Source organism: Canis lupus, chromosome 4 (genome assembly GCF_003254725.2).
Source record: "Canis lupus dingo isolate Sandy chromosome 4, ASM325472v2, whole genome shotgun sequence".
Taxonomy (NCBI): Eukaryota; Metazoa; Chordata; class Mammalia; order Carnivora; family Canidae; genus Canis; species Canis lupus.
In genome coordinates, this window is record NC_064246.1 from 40470467 (window position 1) to 40486057 (window position 15591).

At 46.6% G+C, this 15591-nt stretch overlaps 2 protein-coding genes across 3 annotated transcripts in view; one reads left to right on the forward strand and one right to left on the reverse strand.

Annotated features, from left to right (window-relative positions):
• Positions 1 to 9168: 9168 nt before the first annotated feature.
• On the reverse strand, positions 9169 to 12680 carry LOC112651689 (translation initiation factor IF-2-like). The gene is made up of 3 exons (XM_049109432.1): positions 12626 to 12680; positions 11678 to 12505; positions 9169 to 11061 (listed from the first exon to the last, which is right to left on the reverse strand). Exons 1-3 carry the CDS (start codon positions 12678 to 12680, stop codon positions 11045 to 11047), a joined length of 900 nt encoding a protein of 299 aa, XP_048965389.1. The 3' UTR covers positions 9169 to 11044.
• The window catches only part of STK10 (serine/threonine kinase 10), a 112572-nt gene continuing 109401 nt past the window's right edge, over positions 12421 to 15591 (forward strand). Inside the window, exon 1 of one of the 2 annotated variants that reach the window (XM_035715150.2) lies at positions 12421 to 12834. In XM_035715150.2, the coding sequence (XP_035571043.1) occupies positions 12679 to 12834 (156 nt within the window). In that variant the 5' untranslated portion in view covers positions 12421 to 12678. The remainder of the gene's footprint in view (positions 12835 to 15591) is intronic. The other variant, XM_025434245.3, reaches the window with a different exon arrangement.

The following is a 15591-nucleotide window of genomic DNA, read 5'->3' on the forward strand; positions in this document are numbered from 1 at the left end:
GCACACACATGCAGGTGGGGGGCAGAGGAAGAGGGAGAGAGAGAATCTCAAGCAGATACCCCGCTGAGCTGCACTGACTATGCCATCCAGGTGCACCATCAGTATTTATTGTCTTCAATCTCTGTTCACTCGATTATTCTCCTGCCACTAAAATATAACCAGCTCTAAACTGAAATCACACTGTTTTGAAATGAATGAGAACACTCTCTCCTTAGACATGGAAACCTGTGCTCTGCCAAAGTGCTTCTCAGAGGAGTATTTATAGCCTAAATCCACTTATTAGGAAAGGAGAAAAATTGGAAAATATATGAAAAAGTAATAAACTAGCCTAGGATAAATACAGTAAAACAAAACCAAAAAGAGAAGGAATTGTTTTAAAGACCAAAGCTCAAATCAGTGAACTAGAAAACAAAGCAATAAACTTGATTATTATAATTAGGACCTGTTTTTTCCTTCTTTTACTTTTCATTTTAAGACTTTATTATTTATTTATTTCAAAAATATTTTATATATTTATTTGGCAGAGAGAGAGAGGGCATGAGTAGGGAGAGAGGCAGATAGAGAGGGAGAAGCAGACTCCTCACTGAGCAGGGAGCCCAACATCGGGCTCTATCCCAGGACCCTGGGAACATGACCCAAACCAAGGGCACTTAACAAATTGAGCCCCTAAGATTTTATTTTTAAGTAATCTCCACACCCAAAGTGGGGCTTGAACTCACAACCTTGAGATCAAGAGTCACCTGCTCTACTGACTGAACCAGCCAGGTGCCCCTGGTCCTGTTTTTTCTTTATGTGATTTATAATGGAAAAAATTCAAACATATCCCAAAGTAAAGAGATTAGTATAATAAACCTGCATATAATCATCATCCAGCCTCAACAATGATCAACTCAGGGCCAATCTTATTTCATCTATATTCTCTCACCCACCACCACCACCACCAAGCAAATCCCAGACAGAACTTCTCATCTGTAAATATGTGAATATGTATTTCAAAAAGAGAATGACTCTTTTCTTAACATAACCACCTACCACTACTATACCTAGAACTAAACATCATGCCTTAATTTCATCAAATATTCATTCAGCATTCAAATTTCCCTAATTGTTTCTTTATTTTTTTTTTAATATTTTTTTTCTTTATTTATTTATGATAGTCACAGAGAGAGAGAGAGAGCGGCAGAGACACAGGCAGAGGGAGAAGCAGGCTCCATGCACTGGGAGCCCGATGTGGGATTCGATCCCGGGTCTCCAGGATCGCGCCCTGGGCCAAAGGCAGGCGCCAAACCACTGCGCCACCCAGGGATCCCTAATTGTTTCTTTAAAAAAATTTTTTTGGGGGGGCAACCTGGGTGGCTCAGTGGTTTAGCACCACCTTCGGCCCAGGGCCTGATCCTGGAGATCCAGGATCAAGTCCCACATTGGGCTCCCTGCATGGAGCCTGCTTCTCCCTCTGCCTGTGTCTCTGCCTCTCTCCCTCTCTCTGTGTCTCTCATAAATAAATAAATAAATAAAATCTTTAAAAAATAATAAAGATTTTTAAAAAATTTTTTAAATATTTTATTTATTTATTCATGAGAGACACACAGAGAGAGAGAGGCAAAGACACAGGCAGAGGGAGAACCAGGCTCCATGCAGGAAGCCCAATGTGGGACTCCATCCCAGAACCCTGGGATCATGACCTGAGCTGAAGGCAGACAGCTCAACCACTGAACCACCCAGGTACGCTTGTTTCCTTAAATTTTTAATAGATTATTTAAGTCAGAAAACCAAATAGATCTAACTGTTACATTTAGACTGTTTCTTAATATCTTCAGTTTCCTCCTTTCTATCTTTATTTTTCTTGCAATTTATTTGTTGAATAATCCAAGTTGTTATGTAGAGGAAAACATTCTGGTTTTTGCAGATTTTATCTCCAATGTGTTAACATGTCCCTCTGTCTCCTGTATTTTCTATAAATTCATAGTTAGATCTAGCATGAAAGCTGGTTTTAGGAAAAGACCAATAAAAAAAAAAACAGATAAACTTTTGGCAAGTGTGATAAGGAGAAAGATTTTTTTAAAAGATTTAAGAAATGGGGATCCCTGGGTGGCGCAGCGGTTTGGCGCCTGCCTTTGGCCCAGGGCGCGATCCTGGAGACCCGGGATCGAATCCCACGTCGGGCTCCCGGTGCATGGAGCCTGCTTCTCCCTCTGCCTGTGTCTCTGCCTCTCTCTCTCTCTCTGTGTGTGACTGTCATAAATAAATAAAAAAAAAAAAAAAAAAGATTTAAAAAATATATTTATTAATGAGAGAGAGAGAGAGCGGCAGAGACACAGGCAGAGGGAGAAGCAGGCTCTACACAGGGAGCCCAACTCGGAACTTGATCCCGGGACCCAATCCGGCGACCCCAGGATCAGGCCCTGGGCTGAAAGCGGCGCTAAACCGCTGAGCTACCCAGGCTGCCCAAGAGGAGAAAGAATTTTTAAAATTAAAAATGAGGAAGGAAACATTTATTGATATGGAAGAAATTAAAATACATATAAGAGTACTATACACAACTCTTGGGCTGGCTGGCTGGCTCAGCCAGCAGAGCACAAGACTCTTGATCTCGGGGTTGTGGGTTTGGTCCCATGTTGGGGGTAGATACTACTTTAAAAAATCTTGGGACGCCTGGGTGGCTCAGTGGTTGAGTGCCTGCCTTTGGCTCAGGGTGTGATCCTGGAGTCCCTGGATTGAGTCCCACATCAGGCCCCCTGCATGGAGCCTGCTTCTCTCTCTGCCTGTGTCTCTGCCTCTCTCTCTCTGTGTTTCTCATGGATAAATACATAAAATATTAAAAATAAAAATAAAATATAAAATCTTAATAAAAGGCTAAATTAGCTGTCCAATAAATGTACTGTGAGCCACAGATATAAATCACATATGTAATTTGAAATATTCTAGTAGCCACAATAAAAAAGGGGGCTCCACAGCATGGGGTCTACAAAAAAAAAAAGTGAAATTCTTATTTTTTAGGATTTTATTTGTTTGTTTAGAGAGCATACACAAGAAGAAGGGCAGGAGAGGCAGAGAGTCCCAAACAGACTCCGTGCCCAGCACAGGACCCATCAAGTGGCTTGATCTCAAAATCTCATGACCCCAAGATCATGACCCCAGCTAAAATCAAGAATGGATGCTTAACGGACTGAGCCACCCAGGTGCCTGGAAGTGAAATTAATTTTTATTTTAAAGGTTTTATTTATTTACTCATGATAGACACAGAGAGAGAGGCAGAGAATAGGCAGAGGGAGAAGCAGGCTCCCTGCAGGAAGCCCGATGCTGAACTCGATCCCAGGACCCCGGGATCACGACCTGAGCCAAAGGTGGATACTCAACCACTGAACCACCCAGGTGCACATGAAATTAATTTTTTTTTCATGAAATTAATTTTGATAAGATTTAACCCTCTGTTTGAAATGTTATCATTTCAATTTATAATCAATATACTTTTTTTTTATTTTAAAAAAGATTTTATTTATTTGTGAGAGACACAGGGAGAGAGAGAGAGAGGCAGAGACACAGGCAGAGGGAGAAGCAGGCTCAGGGCAAGGAGCCCAATGCAGGACTCAATCCTGGACCCCGGGATCACGACCTGGGCTGAAGGCAGATGCTCAACTACTGAGCCACCCAGGAGTCCCTCAACATACATTTATTTATTTATTTATTTATTTATTTATTTATTTATTTATTTTTCAACATACTTTTAAAATTAGCTATTTTACAATTCTTTTTTTGGCTTTATTGAGATATAATTGACATACAACATTATGTAAATTTTAAATGTACAACATGCAGCTGGCTGGGTCAGTTGGCAAAATGTATGATTCCTGATTTTGAGGTTGTGAGTTCCAGTCCTGTGTTGGATATAGTTTATTTTTTTTAAAAAGTGTAATAAAGCATGCTTTATTATTCTTTGAGAGAATTGTAATGAGAGGAAACTCTCCAACTCATTTTATGTGTCTAACATAATTTTGATATCAACACATGGCAGGATCAGTTTAAGAAAGGAAAGTCACAAATCTCACTTGTGAACATAAATGCAATAATTCTAAATAAAACATTAGCAAACTAAATCCATACACAGGAAAACTGAGAAAAATAACACCCATAAGAGAATTCTTCAGGCACAGAAAAATAATCCCATATGGAAATAAAGAAATTCAGGAAGGAAAGAAGAGCACCAGGAATGGAAAATGTGTGAGTAAACCTCAATGAGTATTAACTGTATACAACACTAAAAATAATGTCATGTGAAGAATCTACCCGCAGGTGCCCTCAGAACTTACCAGGAGCTGCCACTGCTGCTGAGGGGAGGGAGAAGAAACCCTGTCCTATTTATTTAACTGCATCTTCCCAGCGTAGCAGTTAGAGGGAATACTGCGAGCTACTGTACAACTCCTGGCATGTCAGAACTCTGACACTCCAATGACACTCCAATGCCGTGGCAATTGGTAACACTCAAGATGATGTGCTCTGTCAGCCTAAGTCCCCCTGTGACTACACAAGAAGATAAGGGTCTTTCCCGTCATCCTGGGATAAGAGCCAGAGATCTCTACTCTCTGGGCCCTGGGAGGGAGGGGTTCTGCTCCCCTTTCCCAACAGCACAAAGCTTTTGTTTTGAAGGCAGTTGCTTTTGCTATTTCTAGGGAAGTAGTTGAGGCCTTAGGCTCATCTCTTGGAGGCCATCAACCACCTCCTTGACCCCTGCATCACCAGAAGTAGCACTCTTAAGTCTGCAGCCCTGCCCCCAACTTTTCTCACAAGCACCCACTGGAGACCTGTGGGGAGGAGCTTCTGAGTGCACGTGACTGGAACCCCGGCTATTCCACGGTAGCCCACATTTTGCCTTTAACACTTGGCCAAGGGGGGCGGAAAAAAATAACACTCGGCCAAAACTTTAGTTGCTTTTCTCTCCACCACTTATACTGACATGGGAGAGCTTGGTTCTTGTCTCATGGAGTAGAAGAATGAATCTCGTGGACAACAGAGCATGAGCAAAGCAATAGAAGTTTATTAAATCGGGATACAGAGAAAACTCTCAGAAGTGAGACGGGTGGGGACAGGGCTGCGGGGGTGTGGGTGAGTGTGTGAGTAAACCTCAATGAGTATAAATGAGCCTGTCTTTTATAGGAAACTAACCAGGGAACTTGGTAAATTTCTTGTCACTACCAGGGTAGATATTCAGAACAAACAAGTGGAGTTGTAAGTATCATAATAACAAACAAGATGTTTTTGTACATATCAGGAGCCCAAACAAGGTCCCTTCTCTCAGGTTAATATCTCCTCCATAATATTTCTCTATCTCTGGGATTTCTGTGAGCCTAGTCAGGGAGCCCATGGCCTTGTGATTCTTATGCCATCTTGGTTTGAGCAGGAACTATTGATAACACCTTAATGACATATTTCTTTGTGGCCTGGCGAGTTTCTGTGATTACTTAGTAGCAGTTAAAGGGGGATACTCCCTAACATTTTGGAGCTAGGGAGCCAGGTTTATTTTTTCTGTTTTTACTGTCTTATCTGTTTTCTTGGGATGGGTAGGAGCCTTACTCTGGGGCCTTTCCCTTATCTTTCTCTGCCTAGCCCCATCTGCCCCTAACTCGTTCCTACATCAATACGGTGGCCATCATTTTCAGCCACATTCTGCCAAAGTGAACCTGGTGATGTGCCCCATCTCTCCTTGCAGGAGCTTGTTCTTTTTAAAATTTTTTTTTTAATTTGAGGAGAGAGAGAGCATGCAAACATGAGTGGGGGAAGGGGCAGAGGGAGAGAGAGGGGCAGAAGGAGAGAGAGAAGCAGACTCCCCACTGAGCAGGGAAGCCCAATATGTGGCTGGATCCCAGGACCCCAGGATCATGACCTGAGCTGAAGGCAGACGCCTAACTGAGCCACCCAGAGGCCCTGAGCTTGTTCTTTTTTTAAAATTCAGATTAGTTGGTTGCCTTGTGACCTCAGTTCTCTGAGGTGCTCAAGAAAAGTTATAATTTTGTAGATCATCCATTTTTCTAAGATAGATGCAATATTCTTTGTAGCTTTTTTTTTTTTTTTTTTTTTTTTTTTTTTTAAGATTTATTTACTTATTTATGATAGAGAGAGAGAGAGAAGCAGAGACACAGGCAGAGGGAGAAGCAGGCTCCATCCCGGGAGCCCGACGTGGGATTCGATCCCGGGTCTCCAGGATCGCGCCCTGGGCCAAAGGCAGGCGCCAAACCGCTGCGCCACCCAGGGATCCCCTCTTTGTAGCTTTTTATACTGTAAGAAATCAATCTTTTTTTGCAAACTACGAAGACGTTGAGGGTTTTGTTTTTATCTTAACATAACTTAACCTAGCCAAACTGATACTGTGGTTTTTATATACATTTCCCTGATGATGACGTTGAGCATCTTTATATGTGCATATTTACCATCTGTTAATATTCTCTATTCTGTTTCAAACATTGACACAGATATCGATATGAAGACAGACATTTCCTGTCTTAGATCTAGAAAGCACTTACCCGAGAAGCCATAGTCTCATTTCATGGAAAATTATATTTGGAGACCACATCTGGGCTCACGGGTTTAGCTTTTTAGCCTGTGAGCCTATTGGCTTTCTCTTGTATTTTGTGTCTTCCTTCCCTAAGCTCTGTAGTTTAGGATTTGGGCAAATGTCTTGAGGGCAGAAGCTAGTGCGTATGTACTCACAAGAATGGCTAGAATTAATGATGATAATGTGATTGGAGCAATATCACTTGTGGGAATGTAAAGTGATACAATCACTGTGTAAAATACTTGGGTAGTTTCTTATAAACTTAACCATATACTTAGAATATGATCCAGTAATTGCACTTAAGGGCACCCAAGCAAAATGAAAATCTATGTCTATGCAAAGACTTGTACACAAATGTTCACGGCAGCTTTATTCCTAATAACTGAAGACTGCAAACAACTCAAATGCTCACCAACAGCTGAATGGATATACAAGTTATGGTATATCCATACAGTGAACACTACTCAGTAATCAAAAGAATGGACCACAAATATATGCAACAACGTGATGAATCTCAACAAACATTACACTGAATGAAAAGAAGCCAGACTTAAAAAGCATCTACTGTATGATTCCACTTACATGGTTAATTAAGAAAGACAATTCCAATATACGGTGGCAGAAAACAGATGAGTGGCTGCTTGGGGCGAGGAGTGCCAGTGGGGTTTGGCTTGTAAAGAAGCATAAGGAAGTTTCTCAGATGATGGAAAAGTTCTATTCCTTGACTATGGTGATGGTTATATGGGTATATACATTTGCCCAAACTCATTGAACTGTATGCTTACACTGGGTGCATTTTTATTAAATGTAAATTAAACTTCATTAAAGTGGATTTTTAGGGCAGCCCTGGTGGCGCAGTGGTTTAGTGATGCCTGCAACCTGGGGTATGATCCTGGAGACCCGGGATCGAGTCCCATGTCGGGCTCCCTACATGGAGCCTGCTTCTCCCCTGCCTGTGTCTCTGCCTCTCTCTCTCTCTGTGTATGTCTCTCATGAATAAATAAATAAATAGAATCTTTAAAAAAATAAAGTGGATTTTTAAAACTTAAAAAATAAGGGAGCACCTGGGTGGACTCAGTTCATTCAGCATCTGCCCTGGGATTGAGATCCACATCCAGGTTCTTGCTCAATGGGGCATCTGCTTCTTCCTTTCCTTAGGCCTCTATCTCTGCTCAGGCTCTCTCTCAAATAAATAAATGAATAAATAAAATCTTTAAAAAAAACTTACAAAAATAGACAAAAATAGTTCAATTGCTCAACAGAAGACACTGTTTGCAAAGTTAACAGATGGCTGATAAATCAGAAAGATATTTGCAATGTCTAGACCCAGTAAGAAACTACAATCAAAGGACGCCTGGGTGGCTCAGTGGTTTAGTGCCTGCCTTTAGCCCAGGGCGTGATTCTGGAGATCCGGGATTGAGTCCCACATCGGGCTCCCTGCATGGAGCCTGCTTTTCCCTCTCCCTGTGTCTCTGCCTCTCTCTGTGTGTCTCTCATGAATAAATAAATAAAATTAAAAACAAAAAGAGAAACTGCAATCAAAAAGTGAGACAGGAGGGGCACATGGTTGGGTCAGTTGGTGGAGCATGCACCTCTTGATCTTGGGGTTGTGAGTTTGTCCCCCACATTGAATGTAGAGATTACTTAAAAATAAAATCTTAAAACCCCTCAGGGCGCCTGGGTGACTCAGATGGTGAAGCATCTGCATTCCTTGCAAGTCATGATCTCTGGGTCCTGGGATGGAGCCCCACATCAGGCTCCCTGCTTCTCCCTCTCCCCCTTAACCCCCCCTCATGCTCTCTTGCTCTCTGTCTCACAAAGGAGTAAATAAAATCTTTTTTTTTTAAAGTTCAAAAATAATAGTAGTAAAACAAATCACTTAAGTCATAGTTAGAAAAGTTTATGGTACACACACCAAGAAGACAGTTTGCAGACCTGGAATACTCAAACCAAAACCTGGAATGAGGCTCACAGGTATATTGTTATGAATCAGTTTATATAGTGAGAAAGCAGTGACTATTTCTCACAGTGATGGGCTATTAGAATTTTCTTAAATGATAAGGAATTTGTCAGTGGTTACCTTATATCAACCTTGGGAAACAGTTCAAGTTTTGTTTGTGATTTCCAGAGGCATATGCAAGAAATGACCCAGGTCAAGTTAGTCTTGCAAAATAAGCTAAATTAAGTTTTGTTAGTATGACTAAAATGGTTTTGTCTGCTCGGGAATTTTCAAGCTTGGTCTGCATTTGTTTTTTAGTTTAATAGTATCTTGACTTTAAAACCAGATACAGAGGGCAGCCCAGGTGGCTCAGCAGTTTAGCACCACCTTCAGCCCAGGGCATGATCCTGGAGACCCGGAATCAGAATCGAGTCCTGCATCTGGCTCCCTGCATGGAGCCTGCTTCTCCCTCTGCCTCTCTCTCTCTCTCTGTCTCTCATGAAAAAATAAGTAAAATGTTAAAAAATAAAATAAAATAAAACCAGATAAAGATAGTACAAGCAAAGTATAGACCCATTTGCCTTGTGAATAGATATGAAAATCCTAAATATAAGATTTGCCAGGCAAAATATTTACAAGAATGCAAGAATATATATATATTTAAAGATTTTTATTTATTTATTCATGAGACACACACACACACACACACACACACACACACAGAAAGAGAGAGAGAGGCAGAGACACAGGCAGAGGGAGAAGCAGGCTCCATGCAGGGAGCCCGACGTGGGATTGGATCCCGGGTCTCCAGGACCAGGCCCTGGGCTGAAGGCGGCGCTAAATCGCTGAGCCACCCGGGCTGCCCCAAGAATATTTTAATCAATGAAATTCACCATGTTGATAGGCTAAAGGAGAAAAATAATATGATTAATTATATGGTCAACATATGAGAAATGCATAAAAATATTTTATAAAGTTCTACTTTATAGTAGATGATATAAAAATGATATGATAGGGGTGCCTGGTGACTGTCACTTAAGCAGCTGCCTTGGCCTCTGGTCATGATTCCTTTGTCCCAGGATCCAGCCATGCATCAGTCTCAGCGGGGAGCCTGCTTCTCCCTCTCCCTGCTGCTCCCCCGTTCATGCTCTTTCTTTCTTTTTTTTTTTTAATTTTTTAAATTTATTTATGATAGGCACACGGTGAGAGAGAGGGAGAGAGGCAGAGACACAGGCAGAGGGAGAAGCAGGCTCCATGCACCGGGAGCCCGACGTGGGAATCGATCCCGGGTCTCCAGGATCGCGCCCTGGGCCAAAGGCAGGCGCCAAACCGCTGCGCCACCCAGGGATCCCTCTTTCTGTCAAATAAATAAGTAAAAGCCTGTAAAATCATTTTGCGGTTTAAAAATCTTTACAGTACAGGGACGCCTGTGTGGCTTGGTAGTTGACCACCTGCCTTTGGCCCACATCGGGCTCCCTGCATGGAGCCTGCTTCTCCTTCTGCCTGTGTCTCTGCCTCTCTCTCTGTGTCTGTCATGGATAAATAAATAAAATCTTAAAAAAAAAAATCCTTACCGTACAGTATATCCTACTTTTCATGGTCTCTGAATTTTTTTTTCTTTGACCAGTCTTGTGTACTAGTTATTTCTGAGATGTTGCTTTGGTTTTATTGAACTTTTGATTTCTTACTTTATTGAAGTATAGTTGACATATAATGAAATTTGCCTATTTCAAGTGTACAAATCAGTGATTTTAAGAAAATTTACTGAGTTGTGACATCAGAATAATGTCAATTTTAGAACATTTTCAATGGGATATCTGGGTGGCATAGTTGATTAAGCTTCTGACTCTTAGTTTTGTCTCAGGTCATGATCTCAGCGTCATGAGATTGAGCCTCATGTGGGGCTCTGGGCTGAGTGCAGAGTCGGCTTTTGGGTTTCTTTTTCCCTTTGCCCTGCCCCTGGTGTGCTCAGGCACTCTTTCTCTCTCTTCAAATAAATAACTTTAACATTTTATTTTATTTTTTAAAAAATATTTTATCCATTTATTCATAAGAGTACACAGAGAGAGAGAGGCAGAGACACAGGCAGAGGGAGAAGCAAGCTCTATTACAGGGAGCCCAATGCAGGACTCAGTCCTGGGACCCCAGGATCACGCCCTGGGCCAAAGGCAGGCTCCAAACCACTGAACCATCCAGGGATCCCTTGTTGGAGGAGGTTTAAACATGGGGTTACTCAGTAAGAGTTTTTCTTCTTTTAGGGATAAAGATCCTCTACAATTGTAAGGTGTGGGGGACCTTTAAAATCTTTTGGCAACCTTTACTCGGGGCACCCTGTATGCTGACCACCACCAGCATTCCAGGCTTCTGTAGTTAGCTTTCCAAACTTAGAACTACATTTCTTATTTGCACACTGCTCACGAAGGGGTGACAACATCTCAACATGGACATTCTCTGTAAGGGTGGGGATTCCTGGAGTGTGATACTTGCTGGGATTCCATTTGATTATGAGGTAGAGTTACCATAATAACCTTTGCAGACTGCCCATCCCTCAGCATGCTCTATTTGGAAATGTAACCTAAAAAATAAAACAGCCAGTTATTTTACCACCAGCAAAATGGGTTTATATGAGAATAAAAGAAAATTGCAATTCATGACACGCAAGCTAAGGCAAAACCACAGGCAAGTCCAACAAAACAAAGGAGAGGAACTTTATTTTATGGAGGAGGAGGAAGTTGGGAAGAATTGTTTTGAAGGAAATCTTATTAGAGAAAAGCAAGAGTTCAGGGTGATGATGGTTTTCCATCAGCTGAGTTACCAGCGTAGAGGATTTCTCCCCTGGGGTTGCAATGTGCATCTTTCCCCGATGGGGAAAAGTTACATCCCTGTGACCGATGATTTTCCTGTTGAGGATTCTTAGGTCTGCAATTGACAACTTCCCTGTAATTGACATCAAGTGCTATGGGCTCCCCTCTCTAGCCTCTGAACTCCACTTTAGTGAGGCTTCTTTTTTATCAGTGTTCACACAACCACCCTGTGGATTTAGATAAAGTATAGTTGTCCTATAGAGAGTGAATAGTAGGGGGTACAGTGGCAGTGGAGCAAGTCAGACAGGATCAAGGATGATCCTTTCTATCCGTAACGAGCTCAGTTTTTAAAGTTGAGGGACATTTAGGCTAAGAGTTTTTACTTACTATGCAAATCTATCTTAAGGTCCATCTTGAAGCATGTGATAAGGAAGTCCCAAGGAGTTCTTTCTCCCAGGGCTCTCTTGCTGGCCGGTCTGTGGATCGCGGCGGGGGAGAGCCCCTGGGAAGCAGGAAAGGAGCCGGGGAGTCCCGGCCACCGGGGACTAAGGGCGGCCGCAAGGGGCGCCGCATTTCGTGCGCTAGGAGGCAGCACCACGCCGGGAAAGCCGCCCCCGATCCCCCCGCGGAGGTGCGGCCTGGGGCCTTCGCCCACCGGGGGTCGCCACCAGAGAAGTGGGCGCCCGCCAGGCAGGCTTGCGGGTAGCTGCGGGGCGGATTCACTGGTCGGTGCCCTCCACCTTCTTAGCCTTTGGGCGACAATCAGTGGGCGTTCGCGAAGTCCCTTGGCCTCCCTCTCGCTCCCCCACGGTTCTTCCGAGGGCCACGCGGCGCAGCCGGCCTCGCGGAGCCGGGCCGTGCGGCCGAGGGATGCCCGGAGCGGTCCTGAAGCCCAGCCGTGGCCGCGGGCGCGCGGGGGACTACAGTTTCCAGAGTGCCCTGCGGCGACGGGCGGGGCCGGGGAGCGCCCGCAGCCAATTAAGGGGTCTCCGGGCGCCGCCGGGGAGCGGCAGGTGGAGCCGGGCCGCGGGCGGGGTGGGCGGGGGGGGCGCGGGCCAGGTCCCGGGAGCGCGTCCTGGGGCTCGCGGGCCGGGCGGGGCGGGGAGGGAGGCGGCCCCGGGGACCCGACCGGCCGGGGGCGGGGACCGCGGCCGCCTGCGCGGTTCCGGGTGCTCCCGCCGCGCGCAGCCCGGGGCGCACTTGACCGGAGTCGGGCTGCGGGGAAGGGCGGGTCTGGGGAGAACCCCGGAGCCCGCGGCGGCCGGAGCCTCAGCCCCACCTCCCCGCGGCGGCCGGAGCCTCAGCCCGAGCCCGAGCCCGAGCCCGAGCCCGAGCCCGAGCCCGAGCCGCCCCGAGCCACCTCGCCCCCCGGCTCGCGCGCCCCAGCCATGGCTTTCGCCAATTTCCGCCGCATCCTGCGTCTGTCCACCTTCGAGAAGAGAAAGTCCCGCGAATATGAGCACGTCCGCCGGGACGTGGACCCCAACGAGGTGTGGGAGATCGTGGGCGAGCTGGGCGACGGCGCCTTCGGGAAGGTTTACAAGGTGAGGGCGCTGGGGGCGGGCGGGCGGCCCGGGCGCGGGCGGCGGCTCCGGAAGGAAGGGGGCGCGGGAGGGCGCGGGAGGGCGCGAGCTCGGGGCCCTGTGGGGGGCCTCACTGCCCGGCTGGTGCCTGCGGGCTGGGCGCCCCCTCTGGGCGCAGCCGCTGCCCCAGCTCCCCTCGGAGCACTTCCTGTGCGTCCGGCACCGCGCTCGGCGCCGCAGGGGGAGACAAAGGGGCGCCTCTAGGACCTCGGCATCGGAGACCTCGCATCCGCCCTAAAACTGGTTCTGGGCATAAGACAGGCCACACGGATGCTGTGAGACCGCCGAGGCGTGGAGAAAGCCTCGAAGCCCGGCCGCGTCTGGAAGGCTTGGGATCGGTGGAGTTGGGGACACACCTGAAAACGAGCCGCAGCCAAGAAAAGGGGTGGCTCCAGGGGGAGGGGTTAGGCTTGGAAAGGTGGGCTCGGGCTGCGCAGAAGGAAGGGGAGGTCGGGGCCCTGTGAATACTGCGCTGCGGGGATGGGATTTGCGTGTGTGTGAGTCACAGCTGGGGAGTCTTCCAGGCTTCCGTCACCTTTCCCCTGGAGGCATAAGGGGGGCCGAGAGCTTTTGTGGAGGGATGGGTGGGGCAGGGCTGATTAATTCTAGACACGTTTGCAGCAGGTCATTGTCTGGTTCCTGCTCCTGTGAACCGATGCTGAGTTGTGTTGGGGACCCAAACACCTAGAGCTTGACGCCACCCTTTTCCTCATCTCCTTTCCTCCAGGGAACCTTTCCTGAGAAAATCTCCCATGTTAAGTTGCTGTGTATCCCCAGGAGAGATCTTCCTTCCTAAGGCACCGGCATCCCCCTGAGGGCTCGGGTAGCTTGCACACCACGCAGACCCCAGGCTTGCCTTTCAGGAGGCTGGACCACGGACAGGGCGTCTCTAGGCCCACCTGGTCAGGACTTCCTCTCAGCTTTGCTAGTGGTCTAGAGCCTGGTTTCGGAGGTGCAGTCCCTGGAGGAGCAGCATTCCCCTCACCTGGGAGCTCGTTAGAAAAGCAGAATGTTTAAAAAAACAAAAAAACAAAATGCAGAATGTCAGGTCCTGCCCCAGCCCTGTTAGGTTGGAGTCTGCATTGTAACAAGATGCTCAGGTGATTGCCAAGCACATTAGGTTTGAGAAGTTCTGCTCCTAGAGGCAGTTTGAGGCGGACCAGGCCCATCTGGGTGCCTGTTGGTTACCTTCCCACCTCCCTTCCCCTCTGAGCCCGCACTCCCTGTTACGGGGAGGAATTCCCACTGGAGCAGAGGTCCTGTGGTTGGAGAAGCAGGCCTCTGTAGCGCTCACATCCAGCGCCTTTCAGGCTGGAAAATCTCTTCCTGAGGGCTCTGCATGTATTTGAGGATAAGCGGCACATCTTTTCTTTACCCTTCTCAGGGACATCTTCCTCCAGTGGCCCCAGGAGACTGTCCTCAGCCTTGCAGCTCAGCTCCTGGACACGCAGCCAGGGTCCTTGCTGTCTCCAGTCAGACCCCAGATGTGCCCCGACTGTCTTGAGGGCAGCAGGACCCTTGGTCAGCTTACCACATCCTCCTTTTTCTCCAGAAGGTTCAGTTGGTGTTTTTAGTGAATATTATTGGCTTACACTGAGGTTTTTTTCTCCGATAGGGGCTGGCTTTCAATTGCAGTCTTGTCCTTCTCTCACAGTGTATCCTGGCTCCATATGGTTCATGTCCGTCCTTCTTCCTTCTGTCCTTCCGTCCTAGCATACAAGAGAACACAGGAGCCTGGGTGGGGGGCGGGTAGGGACAGAGGGGGAGGGAGAGAAAATCAAGGAGACTGTGGGGCAGTGGAGCCAGACAAGGGGCTGGATCTCACACCCCTGGACTAATGACCTGAGCTGAAACCAAGAGTCGGTCACTCAAAACACTGAGCTACCCATTGACCAAGAAAAGGTCATTTTCTTCTTTTTTTTTCCTCCCTCATTTTCTTTTAAACCTAAATGCAGAACTTTACTTTTATGCTGGTAAGATTTCCCCCCATGAGTTTCGCTTGTCATTTCCGCCGCTGCAGCCCTGTAAAACTCCCCTGCTACTCTGGAGGTTTCATACGAAGGAGCAAGGAGCCTATCTGATTCACAAGTTACTTTGTTCCCTGGCTCTCCAGAGCAAGTGGACCCTTTTTAAGTGACTCTCGTTCCCAAAGCTGTGAGCTGGCTGCACCACAGCTCTCTCCCTCCCACCACCGAGCCCATGATTTTCTCATAACTAAGAGGAGGGAGAGCTCGAGCAAGAGAGCCGGGTGATGGCTGATACACCTGGACGGTTTATTATATCACCGGCCTGGCCTTGGGGTGTGGCTGGCCATCCAACCCAACCTCATGTTAGGGGATATTGGGGCGTCTGGAAAAGAAGGGACTCAAATCCAAGGCTCTGAGCTTCAGTTTAACATTTTCCTTAGTTAGCAGCTGTGGAAGATTCACCCAGGATTGGAGATGCCTGTCACCCATGCCTTCTGCTCTTAAGTGCTACTTGCTCAGCCCTTCAAAGCTGAAGTTGAATCAGATCGTGCTTTATTAAAGACTAATCAGGGACCATAACTCTTTTCCACTTCTCTGTTCCCTGGTACGGCCACTGTGGCAGTAGATGCCAGAAGTTCATCTAGGTTTTTATGGCTGGTACCAGAATTTACGTGTTGACACTGTGCCTGCCTGGGCCACTAGTTGGCTGTGAACTGGGGAGGTGATGGCCAGCACCATCTCTTTTCTCCTA

Excerpts from the sequence above, each read along its gene's own strand:
- LOC112651689 (XM_049109432.1), bottom strand. The coding sequence starts at position 12,680 with ATGGCTGGGGCGCGCGAGCCGGGGGGCGAGGTGGCTCGGGGCGGCTCG. Across the intron at positions 12,506-12,625 it reads TCGGGGCGGCTCGGGCTCGG|CCCGACTCCGGTCAAGTGCG; the intron begins GCTCGGGCTCGG and ends CCTTCCCCGCAG.